Genomic DNA, 18,502 nt, shown 5'->3' with positions numbered 1-18,502 from the left:
TTCTGCTTCTTGGGGCCACGAGGTCACCACGTGCGCTGACTAAAGGACGCCCTGTCACTTGCCTTCATATTGTGGGAGGTGTTTAGTGCTAACGTCGACCGAACGTTTTTCAACTCCCTCGTTCTCTGTTTCTCTTCTCCTTTCTCTCTCTCTGTGGATGATGAAATCCATAGTGGTTTTTTTTTCTGCTTCCGAGATCGGATCGCAGTGTAGTAACTGTTCCGCCGCCACACGTCATTCTCTCCGTCTTCGCCCAAGGAAAGAGAATCTCTCCAGACTGATTTTAATACTGGGTTTTGGTGGATTCTCGTTCAGTCAGAACATGCCAATCAAATATCTACCATATATTACTAATAGAACAATAGAACAGTATTTAATGTTGAGGTGGCTGTTTGTAACACCGGGTCCCGACTTTTCCTCCTTGGTGATATACATGCGGTTAGGTATATTCTTCCAAAATAAACCTGTTTCATCCACATTGAATACTTGCTGAGCAGAATAATCCCCTCCTTAATTATCTAAGCCAACGTTTTAGGAAATTCACTTGCTGCTTTCTCATCCCCATTAGCAGCTTCACCTTTCACTTTAAGGTCATGGTAATTGGCTCGAGCCTTAAATCGCATAAACTAACCTCTACTAGCAGCAAACTCTTCAACTTTTACTTTATTCCCCCTTTCTTTTTTTAATGTTTCGAACAATCTTTTCACCTTTTTCTTGATTCACCATAAGGGTCACTGGAATATGCAGTTGATTTTGATCTTCCTATCAAAGCATTAATAATCTTTCTATTTCAATAATTAAACCACTATGCTGCTTGGTTATGACTGTCGCTTTCATAGGAGCGGATCCTTTCACATGTTCAATGATGCGCACTTTATCCTTAATAATGATGGCCACAGTCGAACGACTATGGCCAAGTGACTGTCCAATGTTTGTTGATGTTTCATTATTTTTAGGTCGCTTTATAAAATTTCCAATTTAACTTCCATGATGATGACCTTTCTTTTCTTTGATGCACTGCCATCAAAAGAATCTGCCTTTATGCTTGGAAGCCATAATGAAGAACAAAAAGTTAAACAAAAAAACGATCAAACATGAGAAAGAACCGGTGTAAACAACCAAAATGGAGTATGACTGAAACTGAGGTGTCTATCGATACAAGGTGTCTATCACTACACCGTTTTCCTTGATCACAACCAAAACAAAGTGTATTCCTCGGCCACGCGCCAGAAACTAGTTCACGATCCTAAATGGTGTAAGACAGAACAACACTATCTTTTATATTTTTATGAGGAACATTTGTAACCTCGAAACAGCATAAGTTGGGACCGGCATAAACTGAGGACTTCCTGTAGTCAGATGTAAGTATACTTATAAGCAAGTTACACAAGAGTATTTTTGTTTTACTCCTGTTACATGATAAGGGCTGTTCCCTTTTCATGTAAGTATAAAAATAGAGAGATTAGTTAAAATGAAAATGAAATAGCATAGGCGAAATTCGAACCTCGTAATCTAGGTTTAGAAATAGATTAAGTGTGAGAATTTAAAAATGTAAAACAAACATTTGTTTAGAATATAGATAAATATTTCAAGGAAAGAATGTTAACTATCAAGTTTGTTATGAAATTTTAAATTGAAAGAATGCAGCTTATAAGATGATGTTTTAACATATTGAATATAGGTTAAAATTCCTTTTGTAGAAATAGGAAAAGTTTTGGACACGTATGTCCAGAACACGTGAAAGAATGCACATGTTTTAACATGTGTATGACGTCACGGAAAATAGAAAGTTCTAGGAATAGAGAAAAAACTTTAGAGTCAGTCAGTCAGTGAGAAAACTCAGAGGGAGTCAGTCATCTAGTCAGGCGTCTAGGAGCGAGACGTCACTTCAAGGAAAAATGTGAGACTTTGAATTCTTGGTGATGGAAACGGCCGGTCGTGACGAAATAAACCATTATGTGTTTTGTAAAGCTCGTCTTGTCTTATGATTCTTACAAAAAGGTAAAGTGAAATTGTATTATATATTTGTGTTATAAAATGTCTTTTCATACACATCTCGACATCATCATGTCTACACAATGTCCGAACTGTCTGAACACTATCCCCTTCACTGAAGAGTTTCTTCTTCTACACAAGAAAAGAATGAACATTTAATATATAAGAATCTCTCCTAACATGAACAATCTCTCTAAGTCTCTTACAACAACTTCTCTCTCTCTCTCTCTCTCTCTGAGTCTTACAACATCCCTCACTGTAATAAGACTCTTTCTAAGCCTCTCTCTCTCACAAGAAAAAGCATCACTTATAATAAGACTCTTACTTTATCTCTAAGACTCTCACACAATGAAACCTATATATAACACTCCTAAGAGCTCATCAGATTAATTTGAAGTGAAACCCAAATGTTTCTGTGTAATTTGTTTGCATATCTTCATACTACTATACTTGGCATAGCTTAAGTAGATGTTCATATCAATTGGGGATGTGTCCTTGACAGTCAGTTCAACAGTTTTGTTGCTGTCCAACTGAGGTATGATCCTGATCAGTTTTAGGTCAACCCTTCCAAGCTTTACCTTCTTCCCGAATAAAGGTTAGTTTATTGCTTATCCCCTTTCAGGGCTGCTCGGGCATTTTTTAAATCCAAAGTGTGCTTACCCTAATGCACTAGCTTCTGAAAACCATACTTGACCATGTGTCTAACCTCTTAGAAAGAAGGAAAATAGAATGCTTGTGAGTGTCCATTTGAGTTTTGAATCTCTGCATGAATACACTTGCTGTTTGGCAAAACTGATAAGTTGTTAACTATGAAATAACTGTGGATGATTCTCTCTCTCTCCATATATATATATATATATATATATATATATATATATATATTTTTTCTTTTTTACAGTGATCACCACTTATCAAGGCCCGGAAGCCACTCAGGGATAAGGGTTATTGCAAGTACATTACGTTAGTGTGGAGATTTCATGAAGTGTTTACTTAAGGGGGCGGTTCATTAGGAATTTGTTAACGTTGGACTTGAACACATCCAAATTGTAGTCAGGTGGGAAGCAGGCAGACGGAACAGTTCCACAGGCGTGCAGTTCTAAGAAAGAAGCTTTGTTCATGGAATCCGCGTTTTGATTTAGGCACAGATATAGAGTGGGGGAAATTTTTCACAGTGGATTCAGCTAGACGGGTGTTTTTCGTGAAAGATTGGCAAGGGGGGGGGACCAGAGATTGGAGTTCAGACAAGCACCTGCCATGGAAATAACGATAAAACAAGGATAGGCTCGCAACGTCTCTTCTGTGGAAGAGAGGTTGCAGGGTAGAGAAAAGGGCATCCCCCACTAAGCCACAAAGTCTATTTTGCACTCTTTCAAGGCAGGATAGGCTGTTTTTAGCAGCTCCTGCCCAGATATGGCAACAGTATTCCATCCTTGGACGTACTTGGCTTTTATATAGATAGAGAATTGCATCAGTAGTGAGATATCTTCTGGAGCGGTAGAAGGATCCCACCATCTTTCCAGCGACCTTGGCAACAGACTTGATGTACGTGTTCCATTTCAGATCAGGAGTAAAGGTCAAACCCAGAAGCTTGTCAAAACACGGGGCCTCACCCAGACGAGAGCCATCCATCACAATTGATGCCAGATGGGGATCAGAGCGTTGATGATGTAAGGATAGGAGTTTGGTTTTGGATGCATTAAAGGTAACCAGCCACATCTTCCCCCACTGAACCACACGCTCGAGATCAGAGGAGAGAGAATCAGAGAGAACTTTGTCATTTACAGCCTTTGATGTGTTGCCGTAGATGGTTGTGTCATCAGCATAGATGTCAACGAATGATTTAAGTATGTGTTTAGGGAGGTCATTGATGTAGATCAGGAAGAGAGTTGGGCCTAGGATTGACCCCTGAGGGACTCCAGCATTTATATTGCAGGCCTCCGATTTTTGTCCATCTACCACTACTCTTACGAGCCTATCGGAGAGAAATGATTTAATGATTGAGAAAACATTTCCAGTAATACCTTAGCTGGAAATCTTGTGAAGTAGGCCCTTATGCCATACCTTGTCGAAGGCCTTTGATATGTGAAGAGCAATTGCCCTAGAAAGGAAGCCTTTGTCAAGAGATTCACTAATCCTGTGGGATATAACCGTCAGCACATCTGCGGTAGATCTTGCAGAGTGGAAACCATATTGTGTGTCATTAAGAAGGTTATTCCTGCTGAGGTGGTTGACTATTTCTCTATTTAATATGGATTCCAGCAACTTGCTCATAACACACAGGAGACTTATTGGTCTGTACTGAGAGGAAGATGACTTATCACCTGAATTCTTAAATACAGGGCAAACTGATGAGGTCTTCCAGGGAGTCGGAAAGCACTTCTCCTTAAGGCAGCGCTTAAACAGTTTTGTAAGTATGGGAGCAAGTTCTGGTTGAAGCTTTTTTAACACTATAATTGGGATGCCATCAGGGCCAGTTGCTTTACTGGAATCTAGGTTATTGATTAGCTTGGCGACCTCATGCATGGATATTTGTATGTTACCTAGCTTGTTCTGTGTTATAGGAGGAAATATGGGGAGTTGATGGCCTTCGTCGCATAGGGTAGAATTAGCAGCAAAGTTCTTTGCAAATAGTTTGGCCTTGTCTGACGCTGACGAGATGACCTCTGGTCCATTGATAATGGTTGGGATAGAACGCACACTTCTGTTCAGGATCCTATTTGTTATTTGCCAAAACTGGTGGGAACCAAGCCGCTGATCAGCTACCTTGGATTTAACAGACTGGGCATATAGCTCTCTTGCATTTTTTATTACTCTTTTACAGTGGTTGCTGGCAGTCCTGAAAGCAGCTTTAGTCTCAGTGCATCTATTACGTTGGTAGCTATGGAAAAAGTTATTTCTGTGCGCGATAGCAGCAGCATATTCTGGCTGTTAGGTTTTTGTTGGAATTTTTTAGATGGTATGAATTGGTCAATGCCTACAATTATCCATTCGGTCAGATCTGATGCTATAGAGGACACTTCCTTTTTAAACATGGAGTGCAGAGGTAAATCAGATATGAATGTACAGAAGCTATCCCAGTCAGCCATAGAGTATCGGTATACAGTACGCTCTGTCTTGCTCTATCCATTGTCCACGCTATAGCTAGTGGCTCCCTTTCTATATTCGAATAATTGTGTTCAATCGTTGTTAATCTCCTCAATAAGTACATTACGGAATGACCATCTTGTGACAAAATACCGGATACGGAATGCTCACTAGCATCAGTAGTGAGTTATGTTCTTCTTAGGGTAAAAAATTTTTACCATTGACTTTTTTGCCAGAATTTGTCATGTATAATGCTAAGTAAGCGTTCAACAACCAACCTGTTCTAGTTGGTGTCAGTTTATAAATATGAGCTATCTGTTCATATGCAAATTATACTTAATTTGCATATGACTCCATAAATAGTTCATATGTAAATTATACTTAATTTGCATATCACTCCATAAATAGTGGTTGTGATTTGAATGTTTTAGATGATTGATAATTTGGATAACTGTTCTCATCTCAAGTGTTATTCCTAGGCTGAGAAAAAAATCATTTGAAGTGTATGTTTGTTTAGAATTTCTTTTTTTTTTTTTTAAATTTACTCTTTACTCTAATAACTATTGTATACGTGAATAGTAATCTTATTGATTTTTTTTTTTTTTTTCGTTTTAGATGGTTGATTGAGAATGACTAAGAAGAAAAAACATTTTTTGGTGTCACATGATCATCACGGGTTAAATGCAACAAATTCCTTGCTTGGCCGAACATGTTTTTCCTGTGGGTTCATCTTAAATGTATTCAAAATTATCGGCCTCGTACTTTTCTACTATGTATGTTCGATCACCTTGACATTTTATAACAAAAAGTATATACAGGTAATTATTTCCATATGATAACCGCCATTTTGTATTTTATTGATAAATTTTTTGCACACTCTTTTCATTGCTTCCTTTTCATCATTGTTCAAGCCTCACCAACATTTTACATCGATATAAATAAAACAGATGTGTGTGTTTGTTTATCTGTGTAAATATTTAACCAATAAACTCTTAAACTATTGGTCACATAACACTGAAATTAACAGAAAATAGTAATCATACACCAAGGCTGGTTTACAATGAGTAAAATCTTTGTTTGGATGGCTGAATAATGTATACAGAAATATGTGGGCAAGGTGAAATACAAACTGTTCATTTTAACTTGCCAACATATTTTCACTTTTTGCACATGCCTAAATTCAGTTCACTTCAAGTCGTTTAAATGTTAACTCTTTTTTACCTATCTCTTGATATCTACAAGTAGAAGACAGCTGAGGTTCTAAATGTTTTGGTTTCGATTCTACCTGATGGCACCCAAGTCATTTTTTTTTTTCTTTTAACTTTTTAAATCACTACTATATATTAGGTACAATATAATATTCAATAGAGAATTTGCTCTGTAATAATAAATACGAAATCTGCATGAATTAAAATATATGTAATTGTATTTTATGACCCAGCATGCCCCCTCTCCCTCCTATAGTAATCTATAAAATACTATAAATCTTGAGAATCCTGTGTTTAATAGATAGGCGAGGAATAACTTATTTGAGAATTACCTCTCTTGATAATGTGTGATCTCACAATAAATGAAATAAGTCGTTCAAAGGTTACCTTCTTTGATCAGAGAACAAACAAGTGATGCAAATTGTTCATTGTTTGAATGTGCATAAATTTGGTGTAAAAAAAAAAAAAAAAAAAAAAAAATCTTGGCTATTTTTTTTTTTTTCTAATGCTTGATTAGTATTTTCAAAAATTTTAAACGAATAAAAATATCTTTTTGTGTCACTTTTGACAGAATGGGTATTTTATTCTATTTAAATTTATGTAAATAATAAAAAAAAAATAAATAAAAGTGGTAATATCAGCTCCAGGCTGGAAGCAAAAGTATACAGTAGTCCTTAATTCCCGAATAACACCTAGTGACAGAATGTGAAGATTATATAAAACAATGAAAAACATTAATAAACTATAAGTATTTGGAGCAAAAAGTTCCCCCAAATTACCAGTCATATCAGATATAAGAATTTATTCTCGTTTCCAACAACTTATGTGAAGGAGCATTCTCATCTTTAAAAAAAAAGTGCGCAAATCGATTGAACTTAAGATGTGGCATATTGACTATGAAACACAGGATAGAATTGCTAGCTAAAAAACTGCAATACCAGTAATCTTAAGGACAGTTCATAAACACACTTTATGATGGAAATTAGTGTGTTCAAATAATTTTGCAATTCAATTTTTCAGCAGCTTTAAAATTTTTATATGGTAAAATCTTAGATTAATCATGGATTTACAGAATGTATAGTTACTTCACAAATAATCTATAATTTGATAATTGTAGTATGTCAGATTATTGTGCAAAAAGTAAATGAATATAGAAGATATTTTAAGGATTGGGGTTGCTTCCTCATTGCTTTTTTTTCAAATGGGTCACCATATTTTAAAGGTTGGGAACCACTGAGTTAAACAATTTGCATAGATAAATTGAGTCAGAGGAAAATGATTAAATTATGTGGTGTCCATGTTCATTTATATTGTATCTTTAAAAAAATAAAGCATGTTGATTCCAAAAAGCTGTTTGTGCCTATACCAAACTGAATACCTTTCTAAAAATTGAACAAATAATTAAAAAAAATGTGAACTGTGTGCTCTCACATGATTAGTGTGTTTTCAGTTTATTTGTTTGAAGATATTTCCTGACCTAAAACGTACCAAACATTGATACCATTATGTTTGTGAATTTCTAAGATCAGATTGATTTGCATTATTTAGAGTTTTCAGACTACTGTTCTCATCTTGAGCTTTATTTTCACAATATTTTGATCAATGTAACCTCCAACCTTCTTTAGCTGTATTTTATTGAACTCTGGAATCTTTCCATCAAACAAAGAAATCTGCATGGAATTTTGAATGGAACCTTTATTTAATCAATGGGGATTTACCATATTTTCATTCTGTTAACCATGATTGGGTAGAAGTCCTAAGTAATTGGCAATTGTATTTTGAGTGTCACGTACAGTCAGGATTGAACTTTCAACCTCCAGAAGATTGTAACTTTATAACTGAATTTTACAAAGTACTTTATCCACTGTGCATTGCAGACTGAGTTCAACAAAATACACAAGAAGGCTGGAGGTTACATCTCCTAAACTGTTGTGAAAATAACACCCAAGATGATAATGCTAGTCCGAAGAATCCAAATAATATGAACATACAAAAAATTGTTTAAAACTTTTCTTTTATTCTGTATGTACTAATTTTTCAGCAATTTCATCTGCCGTTGTCGATCACAATGGTACACTTGGTTACAAAGTTCTTGTTAGCCTGGCTTCTACGTTCAATTTGGGAATGGAGAACTGAAAAGTCTCGCATTGAACTTGACTGGGTACCTTACTTCAAACGTGTAGCACCACCAGGTAAGTTCTTGAACCTTAATATATAGATATTACAAGACAGCCAGTATAGTGCACGAAAATGGGTAATTAAACTCAGGAATTCTCGTCTTGCCATCGTTTTTATCTGAAGCCACATCCATAGCATCCCTCCAGTTTTTTTTTTGTTTTTTTTCTGTTGTAATCAAATCTCTCTCGATTATCAGTTTCCAGTTCATTTTTCGTCTTCCGCTTTTTCCATCAGAGGTTCATTGGAGCATTTGGTTGACAATTCTCTCTGGAGCCAGCGTAAATGTTATTTGCAGATTACTGACGATACTACTTGCTGGTTAGTGCATTCTTTGACTTTTCAGTTCATAATTCGATCATTCCATTTGATCCCTAGAATCTTTCTAAAGACACTTGGAATCAAAACCATCTAATTTCTTCTTTTGACCGATTTTGAGATGCCAAGTTTCACTTCAATATAGCAGTGTGGACAAATCATTGCGGTTATAAAATCTAGATTTGAGGGTAAATTCTTTGTTTCTCCTAATCTCACAGAGCCGATTAAATGTTGCTGCAGTGCAACTGGTAGCCTTCTATATTTATGGAACTTCCTAAGTAGGTGAAGTTGTCATCTAAATGGGTAGATTTCAATTTCAGTTTGTTTTGTGTTTTTTAATTTTTAAAAACATTTTTGTTTTGATAAAATTTTGATGTAAATAAAATTTAATCTTTTTTCTTTATAAATGTATAATTCTTCAAGCATAATTGCATTTTTCATATTACTTCAAGTTAGGTTCATATTTTTAAGTGATGGGCTATTTATTGATGTTTTTCAGCTTAATGTATATTATATTATGTGCCGCTATCCATATAAAACAGTTCAATCTTTAAGAAAAAAGGGACACTCATAAACATGGTGGGCTTATATAGGGTTGTAAGTTGTCTTCCACAAAAGAAAAATTCACGTCAAAAAGCTTAATTAATGAAATTTGTGACCTATTATCAAATTGAGTTGCTATTTTTGTTTACTATTAAAAGAAAAATCTAGCTTGATTTCTAATATACTATGAATCATTAAAAATATTCAGTGTGTTAGCTGTTGAAATCTTATATGAACCAAGTTTTAATTTTTTTTTCTCAAGAAGTATGGAGATTTTGCTCAATGTTTAGGTTGGTTTAATCTAATAATTATTGCTTCCGTTTTCATTTACAAGTGATATATAATATATCCTGGGTTACACCGGCCATTTGGAAATTGGGAGTTACTGGCAGGTTGGTGAGTGCAAAAACAGTTTAAGGGGTTATGGTTGACGTAGGTCAAGCGTGGTAGCTAGGGTCAGCAAAAAAAATGATGCATTAAGAAGAAAGACAGAAAAGACAAATTTTAATTTGTGTGAAAAAAGAGTCTGCCTTCTGACTTTGTGCAAGCCAAACATGAGTTTTCCCTCTGGCTTCGGATTACTCAGAATGCATTGAAGAAAAAGAAGACGCAAGAAAGTTTAAGTCAAAATGTGATGCTTCCCCCATTCACTTGTTAGACAAAGAAAGAACCATGCCAGAAATCGGTGTTATATCTTTTGTAAGATGTTTCCTCCAGCATCAGCCAGTGATGGCAAGAAAGCATCCCCAGAGAAGACTAAGAAACAAAAAAAATCGTATAGTGATTTTATCAAAATACATACACACACACTAGAAGGGACATGACCACATACATAGACATACAATCATGGCAACACACACATGCATAGACATTGAATAAAAGACACACGTATCAATACAGATATGAATAATAATAATCATCACTATACAGAAAATCTCCTTCCCCTTGCAATGTTACACAAGATGACATTGCATTTGTAAAAATTTTTCACCTGTTCAAAACCTGGACCAATACCGCACAAAATGGGAAATTTTCTAATTTTCCAGGAACTTTGACTGACTATAAATTCTATCGTTTATTGTGCTACCAAAATAAAGTTCGGAAAAATTGTTTGTTTTTAGATATAATGGAATTAAAATTTTGGTTTGGAAGACCTACATTATCTATCACCATACAAAGAAAAAGAGGGAATTTTTTTATTACTTTTTAGCTCGTAGTAATTGTTGGAATTTTAAAATAAAATTGTTTCAGTATCTACACATTTTTTTTTTTTTTTTTTTTTTTTTTTTTTTACATGGAGTTCACCACTTATCAAGGCCCAATGGCCACTCAGGGATAAGGGTTATTGTGTGTACAGTAATCAAAGGGATAGTGTAGCAATAGTATTGGAGAATTGGTAAGGTGTCATTACTTGGGGGGGGGTTCATCAGTAATTTGTTTGTGTTGGACTTGAAGACATCCAGGTTGAAGTCGGGAGGGAAACAGACGAGCAGAACAGAGTTCCACAGGCGTGCAGTTCTAAGAAAGAAGCTTTGTTCATGGTATCTACGTTTTGATTTAGGCACAGATAGGGAGTGGGGAAAATTATTGACGGTGGTTTCAGCTAGTCTGGTGTTTTTTGAGAAAGATTGGCGAGGGGGGACCAGAGAATGGAGCTCAGACGAGCACCTGCCATGGAAATAACGATAGAACAATGACAGGCTCACTACGTCTCTTCTGTGGGAAAGAGGTTGCAGGATAGAGAAAAGGGCATCCCCCACCAAGCCACGGAGTCTATTTTGTATTCCGTCAAGGCAGGATAGGCTATTTTTTGCAGCCCCCGCCCAGATGTGGTAGCAGTACTCCATCTTTGGACGTACTTGGCTCTTATATAGATAGAGAATTGCATCATTAGTGAGATATCTTCTGGAGCGGTAGAAGGATCCCACCATTTTCCCAGCGACCTTGGCCACAGACTTGATGCATGTGTTCCATTTAAGATCAGGTGTAACGGTCAAACCCAGAAGCTTATCAAATCCTGGGGCCTCCCTTAGGCGAGAGCCATCCATTTCAATTGATGCCAGATGGGGATCAGAGCGTTTATGATGTAGAGAAAGGAGCTTGGTATTAGATGCATTAAAGGTAACCAGCCACCTCTTTCCCCACTGTACCACACGCTCAAGATCAGAGGAGAGAGAATTAGAGAGAACATCATCATTTACGGCCTTTGATGTGTTGCCATAGATTGTCGTGTCATCAGCATAGATGTCAATGAAAGATTTTAGTATGTGTTTTAGGAGATCATTGATGTAAATCAGGAAGAGAGTTGGGCCCAGGATGGACCCCTGAGGGACTCCAGCATTAATACTGTGGGCCTCTGATTTCTGCCCATCAACCACTACTCTTATAAGCCTATCTGAGAGAAATGACTTAATGATAGAAAACATAATCCTATGAGATATAACCGTTAGCACATCTGCTGTAGATCTAGCAGAGCGGAAACCATATTGCGTGTCACTTAGAAGGTTATTTCTGCTGAGGTGGTTGACTACTTCTCTATTTATTGTGGATTCCAACAACTTACTCATGACACACAGGAGACTTACTGGTCTGTACTGAGAGGGAGATGACTTATCACCTGAATTCTTAAATACAGGGCATACTGATGAGGTTTTCCAGTGTGTTGGAAAGCACTTCTCCTTAAGGCAACGCTTAAACAGTTTGGAAAGTATGGGGGCAAGTTCTGGTTGTAATTTTTTTTGTAACACTATAATTGGAATACCGTCGGGACCAGTTGCTTTACTGGAGTCAAGGTTCTTGATTAGCTTGGCGACCTCACTCACAGATATTTGTATGTTGCATAGCGTGTTGTCTGTTATAGGAGGGAATATGGGGAGTTGATGGCCTTCGTCACACAGGGTAGAATTTGCCGCAAAGTTTTTGGCAAATAGTTTGGCCTTGTCGGATGCTGTCGAGAAGATGTCTGGTCCATTGATAATGGTTGGGATAGAGCGCACGTTTCTGTTCAAGATCCTATTTGCTATTTGCCAGAACTGGTGGGAACCAAGCCGCTGCTCAGCTACTTTGGACTTAACGGATTGCGCATATAGTTCTCTTGCATTTTTTATTACTCTTTTACAGTGGTTGCTGGCGGTTCTGAAAGCAGCTTTAGTTTCAGTGCATCTATTATGTTGGTAGCTATGGAAAAAGTGATTTCTGTGTGCGATGGCAGCAGCACATTCGGGGGAGAACCATGGCTGGCTGTAAGGTTTTTGTTGGAATTTTTTGGATGGTATGAATTGGCCTATGCCTACATCTCCGTAAAAAGCTTTTCATTTTTAGGCAGGCCTTTATATTATCTAAGACTCAGCTAAAAGCTGACTCGGCTTTTCAGTAAGAAGTAGAAAAGGCATAAACATAAATTTATTTTCATTTGAAGGAACGCAAATTTCTTTAGCAATTTTTTTTATTATAGTTAATTCTAAATTGTTTAAGTAAATTGAAATGGTACAAATAATCAGTTTTCATCTCAAAAATTCAGAAAAGTAAATAACAAATAAAACAAATGCCATGAGTGGAAATCATAATTTAATAAAATAATAATTTTTTATTAAATTTTCACCCCAAACAAGGCACAGTGCCACTTTGAAGCAGGGGGCTACTATGAGGGATTAATTTGCAGGGGCATTATGAAGGGAGATGAGTAGCAAGATGTTTGTTCACATTACACTTGAACTTCTGCATATCAGTACAGTTGGGAAAGCAGAATCCCGGAAGGGAGTTCCAAAGACCTGCAGTTCTGGGGAAGAAACTATTGGAGTAAAAGGCTTTCTTGCACCTAGGGATCTCTACTGTAAAGGGACTCGACTTACTAGCTTGTCGAGTTTGTCGGGGGTAGTTACGTCGAGGAGGTACAAGTGTTTGCAGTTTGTCAGAGCATTCACCATTAAAGTATTTGTAGAACAGGCAAAAGGATGCAACATCTCGTCGATGGGACAGAAGCTGAAGCCTAGATGACAGTTCAGGACCTATCAGGTTGGCGACTCTCTTTTGAACCCTGTCCAGGAGCGAGAGACAAGCAGCAGATCCACCAGCCCAGATGTGACAACAGTACTCCATACATGGGCGAATGGTGGCCTTAAAGAGGTACAGGATACTTTAAGGCATAAGTAGTTTTCTAGCATGGTAGAGGGAGCCAACCTTCCTGTTCATATTCCCTGTAAACGTTAGGCCGAGGAGTTTAAAAGAAGTACTTTCAGGCAGGCAATGTGTTCTTGGCCATTGCTATTGGTGGTAGAGAAGGTTTCTTGTAGTTATTGAAGGAAACAAGCTTAGTCTTAGCAGCATTGAATGTGACCATCCATTTTTGTCCCCATTCCACTACGGATTGGAGGTCAGCCTCTAGTGTTTCTGCCATTTCCTTGGATATGTGTTCATTTGTTTTTCCCTCATATCTGTTATAGAGAGTGGTGTCATCGGCAAATATACCCATCTCCGATACAATTTGATTAGGGAGGTCATTTATGAATATCAGGAGTAATAGAGGTCCAAGGATAGATCCCTGAGGTACTCCTGCATTTGTCATATTGTTTGGATGTACGACCGTCGAGGACAACTTTGATTTTTCTATTACTTAAGAAGGATTTAATTACATTATGAATTCTTCCAGTGATTCCATATGATCTAATTTTCCTTAGAAGACCATCATGCCATACCCTGTCAAAAGCTTTAGATAGCTCTACCCTCCTCTGTTTTGTCCAATGAACAGTATATACATTCAAAAACTACAGTGAAGATATCTGCTGTTGAACGGGCTTGCCTGAATCCATATTGTTTGTCAGTCAGGAGTTTAGCAGCTGTTAGGTGCTGGACTAGGGCTTGATTAACTAAGGACTCAAATATTTTGGTGAAAAGCAGGAGTTAGCTAATGGGGCGATAATTTAGTGGGTCAGTTCTTTCACCAGAATTCTTGAAGACTGGTACCACAGAGGCGGTTTTCCAGCAGTCGGGAAAACAAGATTCGTTAAAGCATTTATTGTAAAGTTTGGAGAGAACTGGAGCAACCTCGGCAGAGCATTTTTTTAATAGCACAGCCAGGATGAGATCTGGTTCACATGTTTTTGAGGTGTCTAGGTTTTTTATAATAGCATGTACCTGAGAAGGGGTGATTTTCAAATCATCTCGCGTGGCGTCTGTTCGCAAAGGAAAATCAGGAAGGGAGTGGTGTGGAGTTTGAGGCAAACAGACTGGCAAGCAGATTAGCCTTGTCAGTTGTTGTGCAAGCAACCTCATGATTGTTTGATAGTGGGGGAATAGTTGACTGCCCATTATTTACTACGCTGTTGTAGATTTTCCAAAAATCCCGGGTTCCTAATTTCTGTGCTTCAATGCGTTTTCTGGTGGCTTCAGAATAATCTGTCTTAGCTGTCTCTATCACTCTCTTACAATTATTTCTACCTTCTATATACTTCTGTTTATTTGAGATGGACTTATGTCGCTTGAATCTGCGGAACGCATGCTGCCTTTGAAAAGTGGCAACTGCACAAGCAGAAGTAAACCATTGGGGAGTGGGGCTTGCTATAGAATTTCCATGCGGGAACATGTGCTTCAATTGCAGTTTTGAACCATTCAGTGGTCTCATTTGCATACTGTTCCGCTGGAAGAGTAAAGATATTTTGCCATGGGGCATCTCTGAGTTCCCTGATGGCTTCCCAATCAGTCTTTTTGTAATACCTCGTTGTTTTGAGTAGTGGGTCTTCAGTTTTAGGGCGAGAATTTAGGTTGATTTCTACCATTATCACAGCATGGTCAGCATTCCCGAGTGGGCTGTGGGCATTTGTTGTACAATCATCGGGAACCGTTGTCAGAAAGAGATCTAGAAGTGAGGCATGTTGATCTTGCTGGTCTGGGAAACGTGTCGGAAATGTAACCATCTGGGATAGGGAATGGGATATAGAGAAGCTATGTGTTGTGCTACCAGCCACGTCTGTGTTATTAGAGAATCCTAGCCAGTTACTGTGGTGGACATTGAAGTCACCAAATACATGTGCTTGTGTGCTAGTATCGAGGGAGTGTGCTATATCTATGCTGTCTGAGACTTTGTTTATTAGGGTACAGTCTTGGGTTGAGGGAGAACGGTAGAGAAAATACAAGTAGCTAATATTGTGTTGCATATTTAGTCTGAAGCACATAAAAGCCTGGTCGTCTGATTCTAGTTTTATTTCTCTAGTCAGGGGGTGGGAGTTAAGAATATAGACTCCAAGCTCGTGCATATGTCTGTCCGAGTCTTTACGGTGAAGTGGGAGATAACCAGGCATGTTAAAGTGGTTAGAGGGAATGGAGAAGTGAAGATTAGTTTCACTTAATGCTAAGATATCCAGGGTGTTTACAAGGAGAAACGACTCAACATCATCTAAGTTAGTTCTAAGCCCGCGTATATTCGTAAATGCAAGCCTCAAGGGAGGAGGCAGATTGGTTTTCTTTTAGTTTGGTCCTGGTTTAAATGTAAATTTTTCTTGAGCTGTCGTTTCATTTTATTTAATTTAAAAGTTTCAGTTAGGGTGAGTGAGTGAGGGGGCACTGGACAAGTGGTTTTGCAGAATACCAGACATGCAATACAAATAGACCATCAGCTGTCCTCACCCACAGGATTGTGGCCTCAGGAAAGCCCACCGGGGATGAGTGCAGGGTCCCTTTCCATGCGCGACATGGCACTACAAACATCCCGATATTATGCAACTGTTGATGGAGCAGCCGCTTTAAGCGCTACCAAAGAGTTAGGGCACCTGTACTATCAGTTGGAAACAGCAGCCAGGAACTGTCAATCCGGTACCCTCAATCCATTTGGTAAAGCCAGCCCAGTCCAACCGCACAGTCGTATATGGCACTGAAGCACCCTACTGTGTCCAGTTTAGGGGGATAGGATGTGGCGGGAGCGGGGAAAAGCGGCGTTCATTGCTCTAGTCAGGAAACAAGGTCAACCACTGGGTGATTCAGACAAATCCCTGTGATAGTACCTCTACGTCTGGCCAATAGGCAAAGAAGGAGTATGAAAGCCGGGCGATAGGCTCTGTCTATCTCCTTAAGCAGTTTAGGTTTGCCAACCGGTGATTTGTTTGAGTCACCAGCTCTAAGAAGGTTGTCGTTCAGGACTGAAGAGGCCTCCCTCCTCTAGGTTTAGCTTCAGAGTTTTCCTTCTCCTAGATGGATGACCTGGGAAAATCTACAGGTCCATCAGCTCTGAGAGGGTTCGCCCCGCGCCTGGGTCCTAATCCAGTTATTTCTGCGACTCCGCATGGGTAGTTAATATTAATTGGTTATTTAGGTTAATATCTACTGAAAAAAATCGTGTATTTAGGTTAACATCTACAGAAAAATTTCACTCCTCAAACGTGGTTAAAAAAGGACATTACTATGCTTTCCATTTTCATTTTTTACTGGGAGAGGGGAGAGGTAAAAATTCATGCAGTGGAAGCAACTAAATTTGCAACCGCATTGGATTGAGAGAGACGAGTAAATGTATGGTTAGATAAAGTTTAGTAAGTTGAGGAATAGGATAAAGTGCATATTTAATACGACTGAAAGATAAGATTAAAACATTATGTTAACAAAATAATTACAGCTTTAACATGATGTCATAGATTTGATTTCCATCATATTTCAAAACCTGAATTCAAGCATGAGTGATAATATAAAATGAATGACTAAACATAAAAATTATTTTAATAAAAAAATTTAGTTTACTTTAACTACATAATAGTATTAAAACAATTTAATCTATATAATTATAAAACTCTGTGGGCAATTTCATCTTTATAAAAAGGATGACAGGTGAATATATATACACACATATATTTATGTGTGTGTGTGTATATAATATATATATATATATATATATATATATATATATATATAGCGTGACTAAGGGATGAGGGTGGAGAGTTGTATCTTTTTGTTTCGATTCTAGCTGAAGGCAAACCAGAAGTGACGAAAGTTTAAATTAAGGTTAGTCAATCGAAAAGAGGGAATTGCTTTTGAAAATATCTGCGAAAAAAAATGGCCCCCTGTAGAAAAGTGCCCAGTTGAAGGGGAATGAATTAATGTTTTTGGTCAATTTTTCGTTATTTGTCATCTGAAGGGTCGAGCTTCAAAATAATACCAATCTTGTGAAAATCTGTCGCTTCTGTCGAAAGTTTTAGGCATACATACATATGTACATACATGCTTACATACGTACATACATATATACATGAATACATTTAAAAAGTGTGATTTATATTATAGATGTAGGTAACCTGATTCAGCCTATCATTTCTCATTCTACCCATAACTTCAAAAATGTGTTCCTGCTAAGTAATATGTAACAAAGAATCAAAATTATTGAATTTAAAAGCCCATGCTGTCTCACATGCTTTGCTTGCCATTTTAATGAGAAGACTCCCGTGTAGATTATTTTGTCTTACCTGCTTAAAAATTAGAAGTTACTTGTGTACATAAGAGCAACTTTGCTTGAAATCAAAATGATGGCGGAGACAAATAAGGAGGTAAAGGAAAACAAAGGATGTACTTTGCTAAAAATCTACAGTGGATTTTTTGTTTGATATTTACATGAGTGTCCCCAATTATGCTGGGTTAAACCAGAGGAAAAAAGAAAACGAAATTCCAAGGTCTTATGTATGACATGAAAAGAAACTGGAATCTTAGGAAGATCTTCATCATTCCAATAATTATGAGCAACCAAACTCGTGAAAAACAAATTTCAAAAACTACCTGGCAAATATACTCGGTGAACCAAGTGCAAAAGAAATATGAACAATTACACTTAACAGGAAGGCTAAAATCTTAAAAAGGTCTCTTGGTTGGAATGTATGAAATAAAGGGTGAATGTCTGGCATCCAGCAGGATGCCCCATTCCCAGCTAGAAAAAATAAAATTAAATATATAAATTTTAAAATATTTATGGATTTTTCTGTTTATCTCTTACCATTTTTAATGGCGGATCTATTAATTTTTTTTTTTTCATTATAAATGCTCATATTTGTATATTTTTCTTTTCTAATTTTTTTTCTGTATCGGTACCTTTGATAGTCTTTCCCCTTATTGTATATTTTTATGTTTGATTTCATTGCTTGTCTATTGGATTCTATTTATCATATCTCAATCCTTCCTCATATTTTCGAATATAACTATATATATTATAA

At 37.3% G+C, this 18,502-nt stretch overlaps 2 protein-coding genes across 6 annotated transcripts in view; both read left to right on the top strand.

Annotated features, from left to right (window-relative positions):
- Window positions 1-18,502, top strand: part of LOC145277481 (uncharacterized) — a 367,340-nt gene that overhangs the window by 166,364 nt on the left and 182,474 nt on the right. The gene's annotated exons all lie outside the window — the stretch shown is intronic.
- LOC145277480 (solute carrier family 35 member H1-like) overlaps window positions 1-18,502 on the top strand; it is an 80,797-nt gene that overhangs the window by 21,268 nt on the left and 41,027 nt on the right. For 3 of the 5 annotated variants that reach the window (XM_080128849.1, XM_080128852.1, XM_080128851.1), the window contains exons 2-3: window positions 5,695-5,897; window positions 8,329-8,479. In XM_080128849.1, coding sequence (XP_079984975.1) covers window positions 5,709-5,897; window positions 8,329-8,479 — 340 coding nt within the window. In that variant the 5' untranslated portion in view covers window positions 5,695-5,708. Of the gene's footprint in view, window positions 1-5,459; window positions 5,583-5,694; window positions 5,898-8,328; window positions 8,480-18,502 lie in introns of those variants that run through there. The other 2 variants (XM_080128850.1, XM_080128854.1) reach the window with 2 other exon arrangements.

The sequence above is a fragment of the Euprymna scolopes genome, chromosome 6 (assembly GCF_053919585.1).
Source record: "Euprymna scolopes isolate OS-2025 chromosome 6, ASM5391958v1, whole genome shotgun sequence".
In the NCBI taxonomy this organism is placed as follows: Eukaryota; Metazoa; Mollusca; class Cephalopoda; order Sepiida; family Sepiolidae; genus Euprymna; species Euprymna scolopes.
Note: the sequence above shows the minus strand (reverse complement) of the source record. Positions and strands in the feature narration are given on the sequence as shown.